The 26,761-nt window shown below is 36.6% G+C and overlaps 1 protein-coding gene across 1 annotated transcript in view; it reads left to right on the forward strand.

Moving 5' to 3' along the window:
• The window catches only part of LOC125699269 (transcription initiation factor TFIID subunit 4-like), a 132,557-nt gene that overhangs the window by 76,775 nt on the left and 29,021 nt on the right, over window positions 1-26,761 (forward strand). The window contains exon 14 of the mRNA XM_048958647.1: window positions 11,740-11,862. Coding sequence (XP_048814604.1) covers window positions 11,740-11,862 — 123 coding nt within the window. The remainder of the gene's footprint in view (window positions 1-11,739; window positions 11,863-26,761) is intronic.

A 26,761-nucleotide genomic window follows, 5' to 3' on the forward strand; every position in this document is an offset into this window, starting at 1 on the left:
GATTTGTTGTTGCTGGCTACATTCGAAACATTACTTAGAAGCAAAATATTTTTGTAATTACCTATGTATAAAAGAATCTGTCTATATAGTCTCTTTGATAAATCAGCTCAAATGTATTGTTTTTGAATTCTGGTATTGCATATTCTACATAAATTTTGAAATCCTTTGATTTTTTTTTATTTTTTTTTTTTTAGGATGCAAAGAGGATTGTAAACCTTTTTAATACACCAAATCTTTTTTCCAATAATTTCACATTTAATTACCAATGCCTTTGATAATAAATTGTTTCAGAGTTTGTGATGTATTTTATAGAGCGGAGTCCTTTGGTGGGTTGCTTACTGAAACAATAAGCATTTGTGACAGGTTGTTTGCTGAATACTTCCTCTGTGCATATGGCAGATCATAGTTCAGTTGTTAGCAGATTATCCATTGTGCCTTGATGTTAAAAGAGGATACCTCTCAGCCTATGTTTAAAGCTGTTCTGCACTGTCTTAAGAATGGTTATGTTGAATGGGATCTAAGAGAAGTTAGGGGAAGTTCACGGTTGCTAAGGGAAAAAAGAGCACAGCAAACATTGTAGTGATTTCAGCTTTCCGTTCAGGATCCTTTATAACGAGTATTGTCAATTGTACTGATTTTAAAACTGCTGTGAAGCAAGAGGCAGTTAATCAGTTCTATGCTAGAGCAACATTAAATATTGTTCAAGTTTATATCCAAAAGAGAACTTTTTAAAGGCACGTAGAACCATTATTACTTAAGTGCCAGTATTCTAATCCTGTTTTTTTAAAACTGCTGTAGTCAGAAGACAGATTTTTTTTTAGATGTTTTATGCATTTTATTTTAAATGTAAACTTTAGGTTGTAAATTGAAATTTTACCCAATTAAAAGAATAAATACTTGTTTTCAAGATTGTTAGGAAGATGAAGGTATAATAAAGGGATAGTCTGTAGTTTCCCTTGCCTATTATAATGTGCTGAGGAATAAAGAACAAAGAATCTCATGGAATTCTTCTGTGATTAATTCTATTCTACTGTTGATGATGTGCATTTTAGACTTGTAATGTGTTGCAAGATCATTAAGATCTAAATCAAAGATTCAATTTGAAATAAATGGAAAATAAATTAAATCTGCATGTGTTATTTTGGAAATGGGGAGAGTATTTTTGAGAAAAGCAGAAGAAAGAGAGAAAGACTGAAAAACATTTTACTTGAAAAGGTGAATACAAGGGATTATGCTTTAAATCATCTCTTTTCCTTTCTAATGCAAATCTGATGCCTTGGTTATTCATTTTTATTATTTATTTATTTATCTTTATATAAAACTTAGTAATTTTTGCATATTGGGAATGTAGCCATTTTAAAATGCACATGATAGTACAACTATTGCACTCAATTTCATCTACTAATATATCGGTTTTCAAGAAAAAATAACTTTGAATAAAATGAATTAATTAAAGGACTCTTAAAGCACTGAGTTTAATGTAACTGCAGTTCTTTAAAGCAGAAAAACAAGAAAGAAAACAAATAGTGCCCCCTAAGCAGATGCTTATTCATGTAGGATAGCTGTGCTTTGATTTTGGAGAGGTGAAGTGACTTGCAGTTGGAAACCTTTATTGTGTCGTTATTTATGTCTGCAATAAATGAGGTATAAGCATAAAACATGAAAAGGAAAATTAGGCATTATGCTAGATGTCTTACTTTTTGTATTTTATTTACATGAAATATATGTTTTTTTTAATGGTGTGTTGCTATGCCTTTTGTTGACCATATCTGTACTCCAGGTCTGTCTGCTTGTTTCCATTGGCTTGTCATGTTCACTAATTAGGGAACTGCTGCATGATTCACCTTGTTAATTAGAGGGACTTGCACACAAAGGGCCTTCGGGCAGTGCGAAAGAAGAGCCTAGCACTAGTGCCCTGAGAAAGCTACAGCCTGTGAAGTAATTCTTCTCATCTACCTTCTATTTTTTATTTGAAATGAATAAATCATTGAGATTTTCCTTGTGGAGTGAGAATGCAAGAATTCACATCTTTGTAAGATGTAAATTATATGTGATCAATAGAAGGAGATGACTACTGTATTGTACTTACAAGATTCCCTAATTTACTACTTGTCAGTGTATGAAAAATTGCTTGAAATATTTTGTCCCCACACTAGTATTTTCTTCCCTTGATCTGCAGGAGAAATGAGCAGTAGCAGTTTTGCTGTACTTAAATCTAAAATAGGAAAGATGTAGATTATTTAAATTTTGAGCTTGTTTTGCATCCCCAATGGAACTTCCATTTTGGCAGTGAAGCCCCAGTACTACCCCTACAACTTTTCAGGGGTAGAAGAAGGTGGGCGTCTGGCTACTTTTGTTCCTCACTCTGTACTGCCTCAAATCCCACTTCTGAAAAGAGTAGCATGCTTCCTATATTGTGTATTCTTTAGTTGAGTATAGTTTCAGAATAAATTAAAGTTGTTTTCATCTTGTCACTTAGACTTGATCGAACTGCAATCCAGACTGCAAAAAATGTTGTGTTAAAAGTGCACGACTAATCTCTGCACTACCCATTTTCCATCTGTTTATGACACTATAGAAATTAACTGCAATCACATTCTTTCTAACTGTTTGATTAGAATCACTTATTACAGCCAAATGATTTTAGTAGACTGCTGCATTTTCCACATTTCCTCAAATGAAACTGGCAGTTTCAAGAGAAGGCTTTGCCGTAGGAGTGGTATTGGAATACTGGTATCAAAATCCGGGCTACTTTGTGTGTGTGTGTGTGTGTGTATATATATATATATATATATATATATGTGATTTATTTTTTTTTTTTATTTAAATAATCTAGTTACTAAAGCCTCTTACCACAATTTCTGGTTGTCTTTTTACTAGTATGAAATTTGGTATAATGGAACTTAAAGAGCTTCTTTACAGTGAGGTGACGGAGCACTGGAACAGGCTGCCCAGGGAGGTGGTGGAGTCTCCTTCTCTGGAGATGTTCAAGTCTCGCCTGGACGCCTACCTGTGCCACCTGGTGTAGGGAACCTGCTTTGGCAGGAGGGTTGGACTCAATCTCTAGAGGTCCCTTCCAACCCCTACAATTCTGTGATTCTGTGATCTTCCTGTGTACCTCATCCTTCAGTTTGCTCCATTGACATACTGACTAAACTGTGCTTTGTCCATGGAAAAATGGAACTCTAATGGAAGTCTACTTACAGTAGGGAGTTCAGCCTCTAGGAGTTAATGTGTGCACTCCAGCTTCAAGTGTGGGGAGTTGTTAGAAAGCTTGGTTGAGAGGTTCATTTGAGCCTTGTATCTTCCCACACATTATTTTAAAAAGATGAAGCATTTTTCCTCACATCTCTTAGGTGAGTTAGCTCCCGTTATCCCAGTATACCCAGCACTGTCAGATCTCCTTAACCAAAACCACAGCTCAACAAGTTTGCTGTCAAAGCTATCAAGCTTTTTCAATGTGTGGTGTTCCTACCATTCCTTCTGTCTTCCCAGCCTGCATGAATATCTTTATTTTCCTTTGAAAAATAGTTTGTGAATATTTGTAGTTGTCTTGCTGGGTTGCTCTAAAATGAAATAGCAAACCTTAGGGAAATTCTTTCAGAACTTTTTCTGAATCTTACTACAGTTAAGTTGTAGGTATCCGAAAAAGTTGCCATCTCTAATGATGCTGTTTTGTGTTATTTGTGCCTTAGAAACGGTTTCTTCAATTTCTCTGGGTTTGCACCAGCAAAGCTGATAACAACAATTATGGGACTTAACAAAAGGCTTGAAATAAGAGCTAAATATTGCAGAGCCTGGAACTGGTGCTAACAGAGATAAGTTGTTTGAGGAGTAGTTTAACCAAACCAGACAAAATGTGCTGAAGCTTCAAGAAAAGTTCTTTAAGAGTAAAAAAATGTAATGAGTAGCATTAGTGAAAAGGCACAAAACATTGCTGTAGAACACTTCTAGAGGAATCTGAAGGAATCTTTCAAAAAGATGTACACAGTCTGGTACTGCAGATATGAATATGGCTTAAGAAATGGTTAGAGAGTTGTAGAAATAAACAGTTTTAAATTAAATTTTAATAGCACATTTTATATGGAAAATTGAAAAGTCAAATGACTGAGAATATGCAACATTAAGTTCATAGACATCTGTAAAGACTGTTAGACCATCTCTGTTGATCAGAGACTAATGGGATGAGAATTTCTTCAAAGTATTTAGGAGGAAAAAGTAATATTGGGAACGAAGTACCCTAAAAACTTAAGACTTTGCTCAGAATTGTATGTGGCTTCTTCACACTTTTCATGTTTTATAAGCTATGAGAAAGGTGTTAAGAAGACTTTCAAGAAAATTAGACCATACAGGTATGAATGTGTATGAAACAGTTCAGACAGCATGTAATGAGGAGATAAGATTGTTGTTTTACTGATAGTTTTTTTTAAAAATTGTGGGTGATGTATGTGACCGAGGAATATTACAGTTAAGGCTTGTCTTCAGGGGAAAATGAGAAAGAAAGGCAGGATGCACCTGACATTTTCCGTATCAGAAGTTTAATGCATTTTCACAAAAGTAATGGGGCCAAATGTTAATGGAAATTTTGAGTGAAGTTCTAAAACAAAATCAAATTAGAAATAATAAACAGCATAGGTCTATTGTATGAAAGACATCTGGTCGAAAGTACCCTAGTTAAGGCTCCAGAACTATATTCACATGCTCATTATTCAGAGGGACATTCATTTTGAGGTCTGAAATGTTCCCAGTCTAGTGTTTATCCAGGGTGATTTTTTCAACACTGCAATAATTTTGGACTCTTGGTGTGTTTGAAAGAAAGGAAAAGCATGCACACGCACCCTTTCAGTACACTGGAGCCTTCATGCCTTCATCTTCAAACAGCTGTGCAGCCATTGCAGGTGACCACTGCAGTTTTTACTGTGTGGTGGGAGAACAGCTGTGGAGAAGTAGCATCCAGCTTTGTACTGAAAAAAAAACAAGATATAGTTTTGTAGAGCTATGAGTATGATGTGTTCAGTGAATGCTTTGGTGTTGCACATATAAACCTTCTGTGCACTGTGTTATTGCAGCGCTACTTCTTCACTTGAGCTACTACTGGTTTCTTACTAGGCAGTGTGCTATTGCTGAAGGAGTTTTGTTGACCTTTAGAGACTTGGGTAAGGCAAGGAGAGCAGGGTGCCAAGTGTGAGCATTCTGTAGACATTAGCTGTTTTTCAAGGCTCTCTCTGAAGTTAACTGATTTTCTAGTCCTCCCTGATCATTGTCTTGGACTTCGTTGGGGTTACTACCAGCATTTTTAATGAGTTTCATTTTTTTAATTGCGCCTTCTGTTGTGGACATCTTAGGACATGTGTAATGGTTCCATGTTTCAGGCTCTTCTGAGCAAAAAACATGTTTTTCCAGGGGGTGTAATCACTGTCTGAGACTGATAGATATATGTTGCAGAACCATCAATTAAGGCAGGCTTTTCGCAGCATATGACCCTGTTATCAAGAATTAAATCATTCACTGCAAACAGAATTAGGAAGGATCTCTATTGATGCCTATTGGCTAGAAATCAGTTCTTAAGTCATTGTTTATATGATCTTCCTTTCATCAAGCATTTCCGCCATTCAGTGCTTTCCGTTGCTGATTCCCCGTTCAGTGTTCATTGTTGGCTGTCTTCATTCTCGATTGTGGTTTACAGTCTGTCAGTATTTATAGTTTCTATCAGTCCCTTCTGTGCCCACTTTTCTTATTTTCAGACTATTTCTGAACTGTAATGGGGATTGTACGTAGCCAAAGTCTGATTCTTTATAAGCTGAGTTACTACAGAAACTTAATATTACAGCTCTGCTTCTATTTCCATACAAAATCATATATTGATAGTATCCATTTGTACTTGACAATCTCCTCAAGCTCTTCCTTTATCTTCAGTCTTCTCTGTCACCAGGTTATTTTTCTTCTAGGTGAAAAAGCACCCCAGATTTCTATATTGAATAAGAGAAACACTCAACCTTTCTTTCTCTGATATAATGCCACTCTCTCCTCTTCCCTTTTTTAAAAAAAATGTATTTATGTGTAGATTTGAATCATTAGTTTTCCAGTCATTCTCTTAATTTCTGATGATATTGAAGTAAGTTTCTCATGCAGCAGTCCTTCATGACTATAGCTTAGCTCCATGTTTGGTGTACATCTCTGCTAAAGCAAAGGTAATTTATTTGCATAATTTTTGCCCTCAATTTGGAGCACATTTTGCTTTCACATCAAGATGCTTTTAACTCATGGTTTTGAACTCCTGTCTTTCTGATTAGTAGTCCAGTATCTCATTTGCTTTTTGGCATTCCCTTCCCTGTAGATTCAAGCAAAGGAGACTTACTGGAATGTTTGCACAGTTGACGTTAACAGACTTATTTCTCCTGGGGTACTCACTTTTGTATTCACTGAAGTAAGGGACTTACCTGTGTCCAATACAGAACAGCAACAGCTAGGCCATTTTTTCTTCTGTACTGAAGTTGCTTGACCGGAGAGCTTGTTTGTACCAAGTAGCCATTTGCTTTTCTATTACCTTTCCAAACATAGCTAATTCCTTGAACAAATCTATACAATGATGTATTCCTCTAGCCATAACATTCTGAATTTGCTTTTATTTTAATTGATGTCATAGAAAAGTGGATTGTTACGGTACTAATTACAGTAATGGTTGGGAACTTCAGTTCCTTAAGAAATCTTGACAAAGAATCCATGCTCATTTCTGAAACAGGCGGTTTCTTCCACTCACATGGGCTGCTGCCCGTGCTGGTGGAAATAAAAATCTAAGAAGAAAAAACTTGCTGAACATATACCAACACCATTTGTTAATTTATTGTTGTCTCAATGACTGTTCCCACAATGGCTTGTAGTGCAGAAGCAGCTTAAAATAAATGCTTGGTTTCTGTTGCGAAATTATTTACCAAACGTCATGGATGTGCCCTTGATGTGCTTTGGAAGTTATTAAATCTAGGTTTTGAAGATTGAATGTTGATTCTTCGGATAGGCGCATGGCTGTCTTGTGGCGTATGGCTCGTGGTGCTGCTTTTTTGAAATGTAACCAGTAACAGCCTATGAAAAACAAACCAGCATTTTTGAGTCTGTTAGCTTTTCTTTAGTAACATAGTAGTGCAGTGTTCTTTTTGTTGGTGTTATGCAAAGATGAAGATTTCATTTTGTGAAATAATGTTGATATTCTTGTGCTGTACTTCTTGTCAAAGGTATCTCTGCAAGTTAAAGCTGTCACAAAGGAAGTGGTGTGCTAAAAATAAATTTGGAGCAGATCAGGAGCAAAGAATAAAATTTCATTTGTAAGCAGTTTTCTTTTATAACATATTGGAATATTCATCTCTGTTTTAAATAAATATTTTGACTTTCAAAAAAATTAATTGTTGATTAGTTCCAAATGAAGCATTGGTTCTTTTCCACAGGGCAGAAATTTTAATATTGATAAATATATCCATATTAATTGTGGATGAAGGCAAGCTAAAGAATGATATTGAACTGTGATATGAAAATGACAGTAAAAGTGAATGCAGCAATGAAGCAGCTGCATCGTGTGTTGGTTGATGTAATCAGTTGGATTCATTTCTACTAAAGAATGTTAATTAATAGGAAAGTTATTTTATCAGGATGTACAGTTGTAAACAGATGCTTCATTTGTTTAAATATCCAGAAATTATTACCTGGCTGAGTTAAGCAGTAAACTATATTGTAATAACAGTCTGCTTTTTAAGTTTAAAAATATAATTGATCGTGTAAAACTTAAGCAGCTTTAGTTTCGTGGTTGCTTTCAAGAATACTTTAAAATCACAAAAACACTGAAGATGGCTACATTTAATTCACCTTATTCTGCGGACTGAAAAAGCGGGGGGTGATACTTGTTGCACTGTCAGTTCCACTACACGCAGAATGCAGTCCCAGAGTATACTGGGGAAAAGGGCTGTTGCTGGTCTGGGTTGTGCTTTCGGCGTAGGGTGGTACAAGAGACACATCTTAAAATAATCTGTTGATGCCAAAGCAGAATATGAGTTCTTTGTGAATTGTACAGCTCTCAGAAAATATCAGTTATTCCTGAACTCCTTGCAAGATACCCACAATAACTATATGCATTTTTCTCTCTGTTAAAAACAACCTGTATCTTTTCTTGCGTTCTCTGAGAGACTCCTGTTGAGTCAGACATGTTGTGTGCTTGTCTCTGAAAAGTGCTGTTCCCTCCTTTGGAGCAGAAGTCAGAACACTACCTTTTTTCACTCTCCTCTAACTGTGAAGACTGCAGTTGGTGATAGTATTTTTGATGAAGAGTCAGATGATGAGAAGGAAGGAAGCTGGTAGAGCTAATCTGTTGTGGAGTATGGAAAAATACGTAACTTGTATGTATGAAGGATGGAATGGGAGGGGGAATGAAGAGGCACAAATAGTGGAGGCTAGCATGCTTCAATATGTTAAATATCACTTAGAAATTTTGTTGAATATCTTACTCATAAGTGTTCATAAACTGCAAAGATGTTTCACTGCAAGCATGTTGATTGTGAGTGTGTAAAGATGTTCATTTAAGCCAACTGCAGTGCACTAGTTGCTTCAAGATTAATACCTTTGTTGGTAATCAGTATGAGGGTCATAATTCTTTCATTTATGTTTAACTGTAGTCTTATGATTATCTGCATTCAGATAAGATTTTCTTAAAAACAAAACACAAACACATCAGTGTTTGTTGATGACTGCTGTTTAAGACTGACAATAATTTGTGAAAAAATGAAAAATACAGTATCAAGTATTTCACAATTTCAGCCCCTCTTTTTTATGAAACTTCAGGATACTGTGATCTTATGATAATATATATATGCCTTTGATGAATTTGATGCATTTTGAACAATATTCATTTAGGTTTATGTAAGAAGGTTTTTATTTTCTGTTGGAGTATACCAAGTTATGTACTGTAAAGCCAGCATTAGCAACTGTATTCTATATTTACCTGGAGTTTTTGCACCTGACAAGATATTCCTTATTTGTATTAAGGTAATGTCTACCAGCCCCAGTGGCAGTAGATGATAAGTAAAGCATGTAGTATAGAAGAATCTGTGTCTGGAGAGCTTATAGTCTGACTATCTGGGTGAAGTGAGGTGAGGTGAGAAGCACAGAGAAGTGAGGGGAAAGGTCTTGCCAGTACTCACACCAAGTGTCAGTGAAACAGAGCCTGGCTCCTTTGGCTCTGTCTGCTGAGCCAGGTTTCCTGTCATCTGTTGAATTACAGTTAGCTGAAAATATTGTACATTTGTTTGGACAAGTGCAAAGCCAATGCATTTGTAAAAAAATTAGTATTTGATATCAAAAACTATCTTCAGCTCTTCTCACTGAATAAAAAAACATGACAACCTGAGAAATAAATGAGTGTAAACCCTCCTGCATACTCACAAATCTATTTAATATTTGCTTGGTGAAATAGCACCAGAAACTTTGCAGTTTTTGAAGTGAGAGGAGGATTTGTCCCACTATGTGAAGTTTAAAGAAACATCATGTTTTATGTCACGTGCAAAAAGTAAAAAAAAATAAATAAATACTGAATTGCAGGTAGTGGAACAATCCTTCACAATTGTTATGTGCATACGTTACATGTTGACACAATCACTGTGTATTGCAGTGCAGGTTGTACAATGGGCAAAGCATTAGCTTACTGTGGTTTGAAAATGGTGACTTTGGACAAGAAGCTCATATAACAATAACCTTTGTATTGTACCAGTTATCTATCAGGCTGTATTTCTGGTTCATGCCTCCCAGGAAACTGAAATTTCTCTGCTGCAAAATTTCTTATTCTGTGAAGCCATCCACTTTGCAGCTTCGTCTGAGATCACTTGAAGCCAGTTGGCCCTAGCTTAAATATTCATCAGACTTCTGATAATTGTGATAACCCTTATAGGCTGGCAAGCATGGCAAATTAGCAAAAAGATGATAGATCTTTTTTTATATGCAGTTTTATCTTCAACCTTTCCTGGATATATGTTATACTATAGTAATAATTTCTTCTCTAAGGTATTTGCCAGTATCTGGATTTGCACATCTATTTACAGTTGCCTTGAAGCCTCATAATTACAATACAGCTGAAATGTCCATTTTCTTTCCCTGACTACAAATAGGGATCAATCGAATTTTAAATGACTGCTTACGGGCTAGCTCCCGATCATGACCTTTGTAAATGATTAGAGCTCACCACTGTTGCTATCTACCTTGAAAGGGTAAGCGGGCAGGTCTGTCTAACTGGCATTTAATCTGGAAGAGAGCCAAAGATATTTGAGCTAAAAACCTAATATGAGTTGGCAAAGGAAAGTATGCATAGACCTTTGCAGTATTATTTAGATATTTTTCCATGTTTCTTTTTTGTATTTAAAGAATTCTCTTATCTGGTAGATTAATGAGGTGTTTATTTGTATATAATTTTGTATTGAAGTTCTGATAGTAATTGAAGATATGAAAATGGGTTTCCAAACTCCGAATGTACTAAACTTGCTTTTTCTGAAGAACATCAGAATGTTGCTTTGGTAAATGAATAAAGCTGAAAAATGCAGTAAGAGAGATTTATGAAGCTGACCTGCTTTTTCTAGGCAGTAGTGAATGGAGAAAAAATACCATACGCTGTTCTTTTTCTATTTAAACCTCCCTTCCTTTTAATATCAGCCAGGAAATTTAAGTCTCACTTGTATATGCAGCTCACATTTACCTAAAGTCAGACACTTCTATCTAGACCTATCCGTTCAGTTTGATTTTAATGAAGAAATGTGCCTGTATTGTACAATGTCTTCATTACCACTACTGGATTTCTTGAGGTAGCCTTCTATGCGTTTTGTTTGAGGGAGGAATGACATCAGTGGGATCTGCAATCAAATACTTCCTCTGAATTTGTTCAAGGAGTTGCATTATTACTAAGAATTATGACTGCTTTTATCTAATTAAAATCACATACTGCTTACCTCATTAGATATTTTTGTGCAAGATGGATTATCAGAATCCTTAATAAAGTAATGTTGTTCATGGAACTGTGTCCCTTATCATTAATTCTCTAAAGGAACTATACAGTTAAAATGAGTATGTAGTCTTACCTCTTCATCATGTGGTAGCTGAAGTATTTTCTCTTTCTGTAGCATACAATGCTGTTATATAATGAAACTGGCAGGCTGTTGTCTTAGTCTCAAAGTAGCTAAATATGTTGTTACCTAAATCCCAGTCCCATAAAGCAGTTGTAGATTCAAGTTTGTGTGGTTTTTATTTCAGTAATACTTTCTTCTAATGTTCATATAGAGGTAATCTATTTAGCTTTTTTTTTTGAACACGAGTATCAAGCCTAGACATAATATTCAAAGTAAATCTCAGATGGAAGAAAATGTATTTTTTGAGAATTTTAATCAATATTTACATTTGCCATATTGATATTAAACTGGAGTTGTAAACCTGATATATAGGACTTACTAGGTGGGACAGTTTTCAAGGCTGAGAGTGGGTTTTCAAAAACAGTTGAAGTATGCGAAGCAGAAATTCTGCAGAAAGCCAAGAGAATTTCTCTGTTTCATTATTACTGCTATAATGCTGCATTCTTGAGCTGCTAAAATGGTTTTTCTGGGAACAGCTTAAAACTGTTAGTAATTGTTCATATATGATTTTCACCTTTTGCTCACAAGTCTGGAGAGTGCTCATTTTGTTATGACAGCAGAATAAAATCTAATCTTTTCTTTCTAATAGATGCAGCAACAAGAACTTGCACAAATGAGGCAGAGAGATGCCAATCTAACTGCATTGGCAGCTATTGGTCCCCGGAAGAAACGGAAACTTGATTCACCTGGACTGCTTACCATAGGAGGAGAGGTATTTGTTTATACACATAGTAAGAGACCTGATTCTTTCAAAAGCTAGTAGGAGTAACTAGAGATACAGCATGCTGATGTTTTCAGTGAACTGTGACTTGGAAAAGGAGATACAAACTACTGAATTAGAAGGACTGTGAGTCACAGTTAAAATGATATCATCACTTAGTTGTATTTTTGAGTATTGTCTTTCAACAGATATTAAATAATATTCTAAAAGGAAAGCTAAACCTGAAGTACGTAGATCTCTCCTTACCGATGTTCTGTGTGTGTTTATGCTAGCTTTCTCCTCTGTATTATACGAATGAAAATAGGAGAATGGGTAAGGCATGAAGAAAAATCTGGACAAACAAAACAGTAGTCTTGCTCACAGTCCAAATTGTGAGCTTGTAGTAATACTAGTTTTTGTGACAAATGCGTCCAAACATTTTACGGAATGGCCCTGCAATTGCAAAGATGAGTTTGTAGTCACACTAAATTGTGTTGTAATTTCAACAGGAATACTATGCTCTAGAAATAGGATCATGTTTTTTAGCACACGAGGCAATGCAAAATCCTCAAGTGAACTATATTAGCCAACATGGAGAACTGTGGTGATGTGGTTACACTACCTTGGATAACTCTTACTGAGTACTGTATTCTATAGTTCAGTTGTAGTTCAACTTTTGTTTCTGCTAAATATGCCTACAGCATGGGAGTCAAAGTAATTCTATTACACATCTGTTCTGAGGAAAATGCAAACGTTTTGTTTTCAGTAACTGATTAGCATATGTACTTTGACACATCCACATAAAGAATTGCTTTCTGAAAAACAAGGAAAAAGATTTTCAAGAAAAATGGATGAACAGGAGTGAAAGGTGCTCCTCAAATAACGCTTCCACCAAACATGTAACTAGTTTCAGAATGTGACTACAGGGTAGCCTAAGCTGATCTGTGATCTCTCTCCCAGTCCTAGTGCATTCCTACCTATTTCATGGGCTTTGGCTCTTGTGCACTGTGCTAACCCATTTCCATTTGATAAATTGGCAGAAAACTAACCTAACAACAACAAAAAGTGAATATTTTCTGCTTAGTTTGTGAAGTTTGCTGTCACCTTCATTTGCTGTGTCTATTACCTTTCTTATATTCTCATATTTTTCCTATGTAGCAGGCAGCAGTTCCATCACTAATCAGTCTATTTATTATTACATATACAGTACAGTTTACATCAAAAATTTAAGAGAAAGGATAAAGAGAAATGAGACACCAGTTAGAAGAATTCAGCTTTTCTGTCTTGCAGAGTATAAAATATTACATGTACAGGATTTTATACTTTTATTTGATGGTGACTAGCAAAATAGCTGGAAAATATCTCTAAATGTTGCTGCTTTTTGCAATTTAATGTGTGATTGCCGTGTAAGATATCAAACATTTCTGAAGTAGTACTGCCCAACGCTTCTTTGCTGTCTGGATCTTTTTAGTGCTTGTGTTCATACAGAGCAGTGGCAAAGGTAGGGCACTGAATGGAACATGCAGTAGAGGGAGAGCAGCAACTACTTATATTCTTTAGTTAGTATCCTTGCTAGAAGCACTTGCTAGATAAATGTTAATAAATTTTGAGTTGTTTTTGCTTACCTTATAAATTTTTAATCCATTCAGTTTAAATTTTTGCAGGCTTTTTTCTTGAAATGTAAGGCTTTTAATTGGTAGCATTAAAATTTACTTTCATTTAGATAGATAGTCTCATATAACTGTAAGAGTTAAAGCTTTAAGAAAATAATTAACCATCACAAGACCTACACGTAGCCGTTTTAGAAATTGAGTATTTGAGTGTTGCTAAGATAGCATTAATGCAAAATTTGCATATTTCAAAATCTTTCATTTTTGTCTATGGAATGAAACTGTAGAGGTTAAGTGCAGGTATGTGTTATACTTAAGAAAAATAATAATTAAATAATGTGGCTTTTCATCAAGACCTATGGCTAGTATCCCAAAATACATAAATAGAAAGTATATGTTTGAAATATCTGAGGGTATAATTTGTTTAAACATCAAGTGAAAGCCCTCTCCTGGTACTTGCTGGCACAGATGGTTTTTGAATACTGAGCTTCCAAAGACAGCTTCAGGGCTAGTTCAGTGAATCACCACTTATTGAAGACAGTCATTTTAGGGATAAGAAAAAAACTTCTTTCTCACATCGTGGAAGGGCAGTCATCTTAGGAATATTCAGCAAAGTATCTTGAAAATCCACCTTCCAAACATTTGCAGGAGCATATGTTGGAACAGCATTCAAAGGAGAGCTGATATTGTTTCTTTTCACAGCCAGTGTTTATTCAAGCCATTAAAAGCGCCTGGAAATACAATGTTTTTGCTGACTTGAATATCTCAAAATGGCTATAGTTAATGCAGTGGTATTTTGAGTTGGGAAAAATTAATTTTTCAACGACTGTAGTGATTGAAAATATACTTTAGATTATTTCAGTAGCCAGAGTGGCTACCAACTTGATTGAGATATATTGCTAGCAAAAAATTCCATGTTTTTTTTTCTGAGATTCACCTTTTGATGGTATAGTTTAATCACTTTAAAGCAGTTTTTCTGATGATTTTGTATATGATTTTGTATAAAATGTCTTTAATATTCTTAAGATTAAGATTTGAGGCTTGGAAATCTGTTATACCAGAGACTCCAAAAGGCAGGCATATACAAGTTACTTTACATTCCTCTATATCAGATCTTTATGCCACTAGTTGTTGGAAGCGTAGGAATGAATCCATGATTATCTGGGAGGCACTTGGGTACTATGATGTAAGTGGAAAAAGTACTTTTGACTCTGGACTCTTCATTCATCTGAGACTGAATGCAATTCATTTGCTTGCACATGTTAGCAGCTGGTATTCTCACTTTATGCATGAGTTATCTGTAAAATGTTTCAGCAACCTCTACGGTTTTTCCTCAAACCTATTGTTAATTTGTTTGTTTGTTTGTTTGTTTAAAGAAATCTCAATACTAGGTAGTTTTCTGTTTGGAATAGGTTACACATGATAAGTAAGTGTGGTAGAACTTCTCGTGGAAAACACGGCCTTGTTTCCTTCTCGTCTCACCCCTTTCAAACAGAAAGAAATGCATCATCTGTCTTGCAAAGGTCTTTGTTGCAGAATGGTTGTGTCATAGGTTCTTTCCAAAATGTCCATTCAAAGAATGTTGTGCAGATTTTGAAGTTTATGAATCAGCCAATATGATTTTGAAGCATAAAACTGTTTTTGAAAGATCTGAAAAAGAGCCATTTTATAGTCTTTTACTCAGGGGAAAAACACCAGTCAGTAGGATGCCATGCTATGAGCAAATCTTTGGGATATTTCCTCACCTTTTTGGGCCTAAGGTGGTTTTATGGCACCCACTTTAAAAAAATCATTGGAATGACTTGTTTTGCAACTCAAGTATCAGCTTGGTCTTCATGTCTGTACAGTTGGCTCTTGATAAATAACTTAAGTGGTCAAAATATGTTTAGAAAGCAGTTGAATCTAAAGAACCTTTATACTGGTTAAGCTTGAGTTATGTGAAAGCAGATACAATAGACCATAATGCCTTTTGCAAGTGTTTATGGTCCAAGAAGTTAAAACTTTTCACGCTTTGAAGCCTGTAGACTAACTGCAGAACAAAAAACTTTTTGTGATTTATTGTATCATTGTCCTTTCAAGCACTGTTGCTCCACGCATCGCTGACGTGATAGAATGCAGTAGATATCTCAGTCCCATTTTGATGTAGGATGTCACTCCTGCAGGTAGTTGTAATTTCCCTTTTAGATGTAGAAAGCTATCAGTTAAAAATACGGGTTTGAATTTTCAGGTAGACAGAATGTAGTTGAACAGTGTGTCCTTTTCACTCTTTTATGGAGTTAAATGCATACATCTTTGTGAAGCTTTGAAATTTCCAGGTTTAGTTCAGTTTTTGTGGCTTGTTTTGATTGTTGTTTTCAAAACTCAAAATACATAATATAATAATTCATAGTAAATATGTTACTATCTATTTGAAAACCAAAGTCTTTTTAAATACCTTACAGATATTATCCTAACTAATTATCGTACCTATTTTTCTTGTTCTTAAATAAATGAGATTTCAAATAATTTACGCCAGTGAGGAATTACTGTATTTCAGATATAATTTCAAATGGTGTCCTAGTCCATCAGGAATATTTAAAAATACATATAATTGTGGTTTTATTTTGTGAAAAGAATTTGTAAGCATTAACACGTTTCACAGACTTGGTAATAGAAAGTAGGAATGTCTTAAATATAATGGGCAATGCCAACTTTTTGTTGATGATTTATACATTCACACCAAATCAGAATTATTAGCATACATTGTGCCTGTTGCAAACAGTAAGAAATACGTTGAGTAAGAAGGCAGAATGATTTTGTATGGATCTCAGTTGACATGAGGAATAATAGTCTGTTGGCAATACAAGAAAATAGGAAGTGGCTCTGTGCCAGCGCAAGCATTCTTTTTTACTAGTAGAACAGGTTTGCATACTGTATGTATTCCTTTGATCTGTGGAACACAAAATATTCTGACACACGTTCTGTGGTATTAATCATTTTTCCTCACTGGCCAAGACAAATTTGATTTTTACTTCATTTGGAGATGGAAAGGGTAGTTGATCCCCGTCTGCATGATGTGGATCTAATGCACAGGAGAGACCATTAGAGCATTTATTTCCTTGCTTTTCAAAGGTTTCTTCCTGGAGCTTTACATACAGTGTTTTGTATTTTAACTAAAATCCTCCTTCGTGCTAGAACATGGAAAAAAAATTAATGTTGAAAATAATTTTATCAGTGTAGTACTATTAAATGCAGTATTTTCATTTATGGATATTTTAGAAGTGTAGTCAGTGTGTGCAGCTTATTAGCAAGGAACGTGAGAACTTGGCGAAATGACTTTTGAGTCATGGTTAATAGTTCATCCATTATTTGTCAGTCCCTATAGATGTCCATTGCTGTTATTTGCTAAAATATTGTTTTTCTTCTTGCAAAAGGCAGCTACTTTGAGGGTTTGGGGGACAGAGGATATGTGAATTGCTTGTTGTTAGGGTGATTTTTTTTGAAGGTTTTAGGGGTTGTTGTTATTTATTATAAATGGGTCACTCTGAAAGTAATGCCTCCTGTTTTGAATCGTAGAATCTTTAAGGTTGGAAAGGACCTCAAAGGTCATTTACTCCAACTGTCCGCTTACCACCAATGTAGCCCACTGAACATGTTCCTCAGTGCCACATCCTCACATTTCTTGAACACCTTCAGGGACTCAAACACTTTCTTGGATACTCCTTTCCGGTGCCTGACCACTGTTTTGATATTTTTCCTAATATCCAGCTTCCACCTCCCCTGGTGCAACTTGAGGCCATTCCCTCTAGTTCTATTGCTAGTTATGTGGGAAAAGAAGCTGACCCCCACCTTGTCACAGCCTCCTTTCAGGGAGTTGTTGAGATCTCTTCTGAGTTGCCTCTTCTCCAGTCTAAACAATCTCAGTTCCCTCAGCCATTTCCCACATGAGTTGTGCTCCAGTCCTCTCACCAACTCTGTTGCTCTTCTCTGGGCGCACTCCATGACCTCAGTGTCTTTCTTGTAATAAGGGACCTAAAACTGAACACAATACTTGAGGTATGGTCTCACTAGAGCTGAGTACAGTCAGACAATCACCTCCCTGCTCCTGCTGGCTACACCATTTCTGAAGCCATTGGCTTTCTTGGCCACCTGGACCAACATGTGTTCAGCCAAGCATTGAACAGCACCTCCAGATCCTTTTCGTCTGCCCAGTCTTCCAGCCACTCATGCCCAGTAGCATTGCATGTGGTTGTTGTGACCAAAGTATAGGACTCAGCACTTGGTCTTGTTGAACTTCATCCCATTTGCATCAGCTCAGTGATCCAGTCTGACTAGATCCCTCTCTAGGGCCTTCTTACCCTCTGGCAGGACACTGCCTCCTATTTTGGCGTCATTGCAAGCTTTCTCAGGATGCACACAATCCTCTCATCCAGATCACCAATAAAGATATTAAACAGGATAGGCCACAATGCCCACTCCTGGGGAATACTACTCTTGACCGGTCGCCAGCGGGGTTTAACTCCATTTACCACCACTCTCTGGGCCCAGCCATCCAGCCAGTTGTTTACTCTGCAAAGTGTGTACCTGTCCAAACCATGGGCTGCCAGCTTCTCCAGGAGAATACTGTGAGAGACAGTGTCAAAGGCTTTGCTGAAGTCTAGGTAGACTGTATCTGCAGCCTTTCTCTCACCACCAGTCTGGTCACCCAGTCACAGAAGGAGATCAGGCTGATGAAGCAGGACTGCCTTTTGTGAACCTGTGCTGGCTGGACATGATTCCCCTTTTGTCCCACATGTGCCATGTGATCTCACTCAAGGAGGTCTGTTCCATGAACTTCCCTTGCACCAGAGGCATGGCTGACAGACCTGTGCTTCTCTAGATTTTCCTTACGACTGTTTTTATAGATGGAGTCACGCTGGCAAGCCTCCAATCTTCTGGGGCCTCTGTGATCAACCAGGAACACTGATACATAGTAGTAAGTGGCTTGGCAGTCACCTTTGCCAGCTCCCTCAGTACCCTTGGGTGGATCCCATCTGGCCCCATGGTCTTGTGGCAATCTGGGTGGGGTAATAGGTCTGTAACTGTTTCCATCTGAATTATGGGAGGTTTATTCTGCTCCACAGAATGGGACCACCTCCCCATCCCAGACTTCCAGGTCAGGGGGTAGAGTACCCTGAGGATAACTGGTCTGATGATTAAAGACAGATGTAAAGAAGGCATTGAGAACCTCAGCCTTTTTCTTATCCTCTGTGGTCATGTTGCTCACTGCATCCAGTAAAGGATGGAGATTCTCCTTAGCCCTCCTCTTTTAATATATTAATTAAGCCCTCCCTCTATTAATATATTAATTTTTTTTGTTGTTGTCTTTTATTACAGTGGCCAGGTTCCGCTCGAGCTAGGCTTTCACCTTTCTCATTTTCTCCTTGCATATCCTAGCCACTTCTCTGTAGTCTTCCTACGTTGCCTGTCCCTTCTTCCACAAGAGGCAGGCTCTCTTTTTGTCCCAGAGTCTCAGTGAAAGCTCCTATGGAATGTGGGGACAGCCTGCTCCTGCATCTTTAAGACTTTCTTCTTGAGGAGCGTCCACCCTTCCTGGATCCCTTTACCCTTCAGGACAGGCTCCCAAGGAATTCTCCCTACTAGTGTCCTGAATAGTTCAAAGTCTGTCCTCTGCAAGTCTAAGATAGCCTTTTCCATGAAAACTCCAACAGATGCAAAGAGTGCAATAACACGGTTTGGTTGAGCAAATTCTTAGCTACAAAACACTCTTTTTCAGCATAGTCACTGCTATTAAGTATGTGCTTTCGGCAGTGATGAACAAGAGCCTGCATGCTGCAGTCAAAATCTGTACCAGCAGAGGTGACCCACTGTGGCCACTACTGAAACATGCCACCCTCCACCTCACTGTGCTCACATCCATCCATAAACATTCAGCAAGCATCAATGAATGTCATTGGGCACAATTTTTTCTGCGTGAAGGGATTCAGTTCCACACCTTTACTTCATAGTACTTCCATGTCAGATGCCAGCTTGTCAGACTGCCCCTCTGCTGCCGTCTGTCACCTCGCAACAAAATAGAATGGAAAGTTGGTGGGAAGATTCAGCCTCTACTGCCATACCAACATCTGCCTCTGATGTTGTGGGACAATAATAATAAAATAGGAGGCACTGCTTTCAAAGTAGGCCTTGTATTTTCAATTGTTTTCTCCCTTTAGTGTCTTAATATTCTGTGGCCTCTGTTTTTGACGTTTGCAATTCTAGAATTTTTCTTCTGTAAAACTGGTAAGTCTAAAATAAAGGGCCTAGCTGAGGATTTTTCAGAATTGACTTGAATTTCTACATTGACTTCAGAAGGTGTGAGGCCCAAGGTTCTGTGACATTTGTAGATGCCTGTGCAAGTATGTTTTTAAAAGCTTGAGCAGAAAGTGTTCGTGGTGCAACTTTTCAGAATACACAAGGAAAGATTTAGTATCTTAAAACAGCAGCGCTTCTCTAACTGACTCTTCTCCAAAAGAGTCAAGTGAATCATCCAATTGTTTTGTTTCCTTCTCTCTTCCATCTTGTTTAATATCAGGTAACTTTTGGGTAATCCTCGGAGTCTTAAGAAACTTAATTAGATGTTCATTCTTGGATATTTCCAGCCTTATTCTTTACAGGAGGTCGAGTAATATGTTGGTCATACCAAGAAGGACAAGTAGGGTATCAGCGTTTAACATTTTAGTTTCCTCTGAACCTTTAGGCAGGAAGGCTTGAACTTCAAGGGAGTCCTTTTGCTAGCTTATGATATAATAAACAGTTCACTTTGAAGTACTGAACAAAATTTTTGTTACTTTATCTGATCCAAACTGTAAAACCAAACTATTGCCTGCGTTCCTCTTACAAACAAGAGTATCTAAGCAGTGCTTCTGCTACTTCTGTAGTGTTTCTGAACTTACCTTCATAGGGCATCAAGTCTATCTTAGAGTTTCTTTTACATATCATGATACAGAACACAGTGAAAACAGCTTGGAATAACAAGAGAAAATCCTCTTTGAGAAAGTGAAGTTATCAGTACAAGCTTTCTGAAGTCCTGCCGGTACTCTATATTGATGCTCCTGAAACAGATCTGACCATCATTGCTTCAGTTGCAAAAATATTCTGTTGGTAAGGAGAAATATCTTGCTTTAAAACAAACAAACAAACACCTGACAGATAAACATTTCTTACTGTGTGTACTAAAAGTGATCTTAAGTAGCTCTACTCAAAAGAAAAAAAAACAACAGTGCGTATGAAAGAGGAAGGAAGATGGGCCTATTATGGTTTCCTTGTGTCATGTAAGAGTCTTCCAAGATTGCACTGTAAGTCTGAATGGTTTCTTTATCAATTTGGAAGTATCAATGTATGCGTAGTATTCATGTATATTTATGCACAAATGTTAGAGTCAGGTCCTATTACAGTTTTCATAAGCAATGTCATTGTGAAATGACAAAATATCAGCAGTTTGTGGTGCAGGGTTTTCTATTCAGACAAATTTTGCTGTTTAATGAACATGATGTGTTGTCAGCCCCTATAATCTATTGTGTACTGTAAGAACATTTTGAGCAAACATTTGTTTAATTTGGAAATTATTGTTCACACTACTTCCACATCTGTTGACCAGTCTGCTACTGTCCACATTTCCCTTTTGGAATTTGGCTAAAATTTGTCAATGATAAAATTGAAAGCAGTGACTCAAATATTTAAACTTGGAGCTTAAAGCCAAAAGCTTGACAAGCTTGCATGGCTTATACATCCTTTCTTTGTAAGAGAGATGAGAAAATGGATCCTGGTTGGCTGCGTTCACAAGAAGTTAAGCATCCGAGCTCCAGACCTGCAAGGACATGTGCACATGCTTAACTTTAAGCACAGTGGTTGGTTTGTTTGAAGTTAGTAACATGCCTTGTGTAGAACATTAATTACGTGCAAGAAGCTTTTGTTGGATCGCTGTGTATTTCAGTGTTCATGTCAGTCTTTTTGCGCTTCCTACTGCATGAATTCTTCTAATCTGTAACTGATCCTGATTTAGGAAGTGCCTTATTACTGTTCTCTTTACATGATAAAAAACAATTTTCTTTTTGGGCGTGTTGCATGCTTTTGGAAAGTCTCACGTTTGACCGCCAAAGACTTGGGACTATCAGTGTATTTAGGGGCAGGCTTCAGAACTTTCCCAGTGTGTTTTCAATATTGCAGGCTGTGTTTTGCTTTCAAAGAATTAACATAGTAAAAATATCTGACAGGGGGATCTTCGTCCTGGTATTTCTTTTGTTACAGAGTCTATTCTAGTGAGCGACTAGGAAAAAAGGGGGTTTTGTTTTTGTTTTGCCTGCAGTCAAACAGGAGCATGCTGGTTAAAGGGATTCTGTGGGGGAGTTGGACTCGAGAGGGCCTGAGGGAGCTCGGAGAGACATCTACCACCAGCAGCTTGTCTGTGCTAGCTAATTATAGCTAGGGTACTGTTTACTTTAGTGGTATACTCCTTATTTATTAGTTACTTAGTTACTGCTTGCCTTCAAGTTACAGGCTTGCAGCCAGTTGCTGCAGGGGAGGAGCAATAGGAAGGGAAGGGCATCAAGCAGCACTGCAAATCGGAGCTCCCTGACCTTGGCATGCTTTTTAAAATATCTTTTTCTTCTTTTTTTCACTTCTTAAATAAGACACAATGGGAGATATGGTCAAAAAGAAAAGTATGCAAGTTAAAAAATGGAAAGAAGGAATTTTTTTTTTACAGTCTAGCAGGACTTTGATGATTTGTAAAACTGTGGTTTTTTTCTCTTTCAATACCTGCATTCAGACCAAACTCCCACTTTTTTGTATGTCTAAAGTTCCACTGGTTTTAATGAAATTATGATTTTTATACCTTTTTTAATATGTACCACTTTGAGAATCCAAAGTTAGTTTCTTAGGGTACTCTTACAAAGTAGCGAAGTAGTTTCACATCAGCACTCTTCCAAGCAAAAATGAATCTACACAGACATGTTTCCCATAATTAACTAAAGCTAAACTATATTAAAAATTGTGTGTGGAAATCATAGGTCATTTAAAAGTCCAAGCCCTTAAGAGTTAAACAAAGGTGATCCACATTAGAAAATTTTACTCTAATTCACCCCCATTTTTGTCATGAACTTTGAACAGAGCCTGTGTATTAGCTATGTGAAAGAGATATTGTTGCTTGTGTTGTTCTGTTTGTAGTAGTGTTGGCATGATAATTATCCCAGCAAACAACAGGCCAAAGAACAGTAGTGTTGTGTGGAGGCAAATTAAGAGACTCATGAGATCATCTGCAACTCTGAGAAAGCAGAAGTTGTCACAGATAGTGATTTCCATGACTTAGAACGTGCAGATGGTGTTGACTGCAATTATCAGTAAAAAAATTATTTCTTTAGTCTTTCTGAGCATTACAGTCTCTTGTAAAGCTGGGATCATAACAAGAGCTGAATCTCTGTATGATGGACCAGTTTCTGAACAATATAGAGGAAGCTCTGTTAGAAGAAAAAAAGCGAAGCTTCTGTCTCCAAAGAAGAAGGTTGGGAATAAAAAAGGAGCACAACAGGTTAAACAGCCTTGGCCGAAGAAGTGAGTACCCCTAGGCAGACCAGCATCTCTAATCAGTGGTAGTGGTACTAGCTCTGAGGGGAGGGAAATTCAGGCTGGTGCTCTCATGTAACATTAAAAAGGACAAGCAGTCTGTCAGGAGAAACAGTCATTGGCGTGGGATTTCTTCTCTTGATCAAAAAGACAGCAGCACTGCATCCTACTTTATCTATAAGGGAGGTGTCAGCAGAGGGCATTTTTTTCCCAGGCTGTATCACTGGCCTATGGTGCACTTCTCCCAAGCCGTAAAAGAAGTCACCTGCATTTCTCTCTTTAGCAGGGTTCTGTTGATCCTGTCGGTCTTCTCTTTTCACTTGTTTTCAATTTTATGCAAGTAAAATCCCTTCCCTCCCCCCCCTTTTTTTTTTAAAGAAACATCTTTACAAAGCAGAAGGGGAGCTAAATCTGATGGACCTGAAAAATATGCCTGATACTTATCTCCAAAGCCAGCATTTGTTCTGTCCTCTCTATTAGTAATTCTCTATAAGTAACAAAGAAAATTATTTAAGAAATATTGTGAATCTGAATCTGCAATCACTTACTTTCAAATAAATGACGTGTTAATTCAATTGACAAGCTTACTTGTAATGAGACATGTTTTGTGGGTTTTCTAGTTAAGGGCAAGAAGAGTTTAAAAGGGTGATCTGATTCCACGCCTGATCATCATTTTCACATTTAAGAATTCATCTGTATCCAAATCACTTAACCAATAATACTTCATTTTAGCAAAAATTCTTCTGGTTCTATAATATTTAGAAAGCTATTAATCTCTAACTGAAGCATCAGCTCTACTTACATTGACTCTGGTCTCTGTGTGATCAAATCTGTAGATCATGTATGTTCCGCATTTGAGTTTGCTGTATGATCAGTTTGCAGCAAGTAAGGAAAATTAGGAATGTTTAATGAACATTTTAGTACTTTTTTTAGTTGACATTCTTGATGTGTGTTAGAAAGACTTGAACTTTCTGAGATGAGAGAAATATAAATCTAGATCTGGATCTCATTACTCACAGTGTTTATTCTAGCTGTTGTGGCTAATAAGTTAGTTTGACATATTGGGGTTCCCTTTCTAGAGTGTCATGTATTAAAAAATGTGATGTAATTCGTAATCCAACTTGTTCTACCTATTTTTGAGCAATGAGTCCTTGTTGGTGTGAAGTCAAACACAGTTTTTACACTAGCATTAGAGAGAGACAAAGTTTTTTGGATTTCAGGGTAATTTTAAAATGTTGTTTATTGTATTTATATTTAGTGATGATATTTAGTGATCTAGTGATGATCAAAACAAATGATCTTTCGTTCTCTATACTTCTACCATTACTGTTTAAGTACTGCATACTGCTGTGGTAAATGCATTAGGTTGTACTGTGTGAGCGGGAGATAGAAAAGCAGTATTTGTTCTTTTGAGTATGCTTTTCCAACTACAGATTCCACAGCATTAGATTTTTGCTATTCTAATTTAAATGATGAATTTAACTTAAATCTTCTAATTTTAATGTAATTATTTAACAAGGCCATATAATCTTTAATCTAGTTGCGAGTTATTTCATTTAACTGTATGTTGAGAGACATTGCTCTTGAATTTAAAGATGCAGTCATTTAAACTTCAACAAAAATGATACAGTTTTCAGGGTTTTCAGAGGTATTTTTGTATCTCCCACTTTCAATTGGTGTAATTAATACTTTTTTCTCAATAATTTTGATTTGCACTGCAATTTCTGATAGTTTTCCCCTGGGCAAAAAAAAAAAAAAACAAAGAAACTCATCGATAGCTTTTTCTGTCCTCTCTTTTCTCTCGTTTTGAAGACAAAGCTACCTGACTTATGGCTGGTTAGAATGAGCATCACGTAAAACAGACAAATCAAGCTGTGTCAGATTAATCCTCCTTAAGCGGCTTACACTCCAGTTGCATAGAAAGACACCATAAATGGAGAACTTGTTCAGAATTGACACCAAACTAGAGATTGCGTATCAAAGAAAATGCTTTACCTACCTATTCTACAGCCTGCTCTTTAGTGTGAATTGTTCTTCTAGATCTGATAACAGAACACTTCTGGCTGACTGTACCGTATCAACTTGACATTTGGAATACAGATATATGAGAAGCATGTCATGTTAACAGAACGCTACAACAGTCATACTTTGTCTCAACTGATGGGGGAATTGCAGCGTACAGAGTAATTCATGTTGACAGTAAGAACTTGCAGATAGGCAGCCTAAAATGGTGAAATCATTATAGAAATTTATTTAACTGGTTGAATGACCATAGCAGATTGGTTGAGCCAGCCAAATCAAAGAGAATGTGAAGGAGATATCTTCTCTACTACAATTTTAAAGATTAATTTGTGTCTGGCTTATATATCCTTTGGAATGCATATATTTTCATCTGTGAATGTTTATACAAACATAAGAGTTAGTGGTTATTGATTAAACAGTGTATTTTTCATTTCTATTGTTCAGAGAATTAGGTACTTTTTCCTGGTTAGTACTTGAGAAATAATCTTGAAGAGAAGGTGACTATATAATTGGAAGTAAACCAATTTTATTTTTGCGTTATGTACTTATAGAAGACTGTTTTATCAATTTGGTTAATAATAGAGTTCTACATTTTCGTTGAATTCACAAAATATTTTCCAGTTGTTTGCTTTTCTGTGCTTTTAAGTCTCTTATTGGTGCTAAAATTCAGATTTTTTCCCTCAAAAATTGAATAAAGATGATATTTTAGTCAGTGCTGTGCCCATAACAGTAGAGACAAGTAGCAATGAAAGAGGAACCTTGGAGTACCTTCAGTTCCTGCTTTTAACTGAACCTTAACCAATCACCTACATTTATTTTCTTAGAACTTAATTCAACAGGTTTTAGTCATACCCTCTAGGATCTCCATAATACAATTCTGTAGGTACAGCAAATTCTTCAAATCGCCGTCAGCAGCAGAGCACACAGGCATGTTACAGACTGCAGGCACGAGAGACCTAAGTCTGTAGAGAGAAATATGCTTTGAGTATCGACTGTATAAAAAAAGAGATATCCCAAACTTTGCATTTGAAAATATTTCTCCAAAGTGTCTCTTTCAGTATAAATGCTGATGTGTGTTGGTATTAAATGAATCTATAGAGAAAGCTCTTTAGCCCAGTGCAATGGGAATTATTCCATTGTCAGTCTGGCTCTACTTCTGTCTGTGGCTTACTCTAGTTGACTTTATCTTAGTGTTCTTATCTCATTCATTGCTATTCATAACCCATACTTGTGTGAAGATGGGCCTTTATTCGTATGAAATATTTGCCAATTTCCTTGTTCCTTTATGTAAAGGAACAATAAGTACTATTTGAACATATATACCTTTGATTTGTTTTCATTCTCAGTTTAATTATGCAGTGTGTATTTTAGACATGTATGTCTGATTCTTGTCTTGTATTAATTTGTCTTTTCATGTTAACAAGTATGAGTACGAAGCAAGCAAAAGCAGTACTGCTCTCCAGTTATAGGTGTGTTTGGGGCCATATGCGTGTTATAGTCATAGACCTTTAAAAGAAGGTGATAACCAGAAGATTCTCTCTTTCTGGATACTTTAAAGAAATGTTTTCCAAAGATATAAAAGATGAAATTTTGGCATTCCTCAGCTGGATGAGAAAAGAGGAGTCTGCCATTAATTCTACTCCTCCCTTTCCCATTTATTCTTCCAATTCCTGCAATGCTTAGTTGGGGAAAAAAAT

This window comes from Lagopus muta, chromosome 12 (genome assembly GCF_023343835.1).
Source record: "Lagopus muta isolate bLagMut1 chromosome 12, bLagMut1 primary, whole genome shotgun sequence".
NCBI classification, from domain to species: domain Eukaryota; kingdom Metazoa; phylum Chordata; class Aves; order Galliformes; family Phasianidae; genus Lagopus; species Lagopus muta.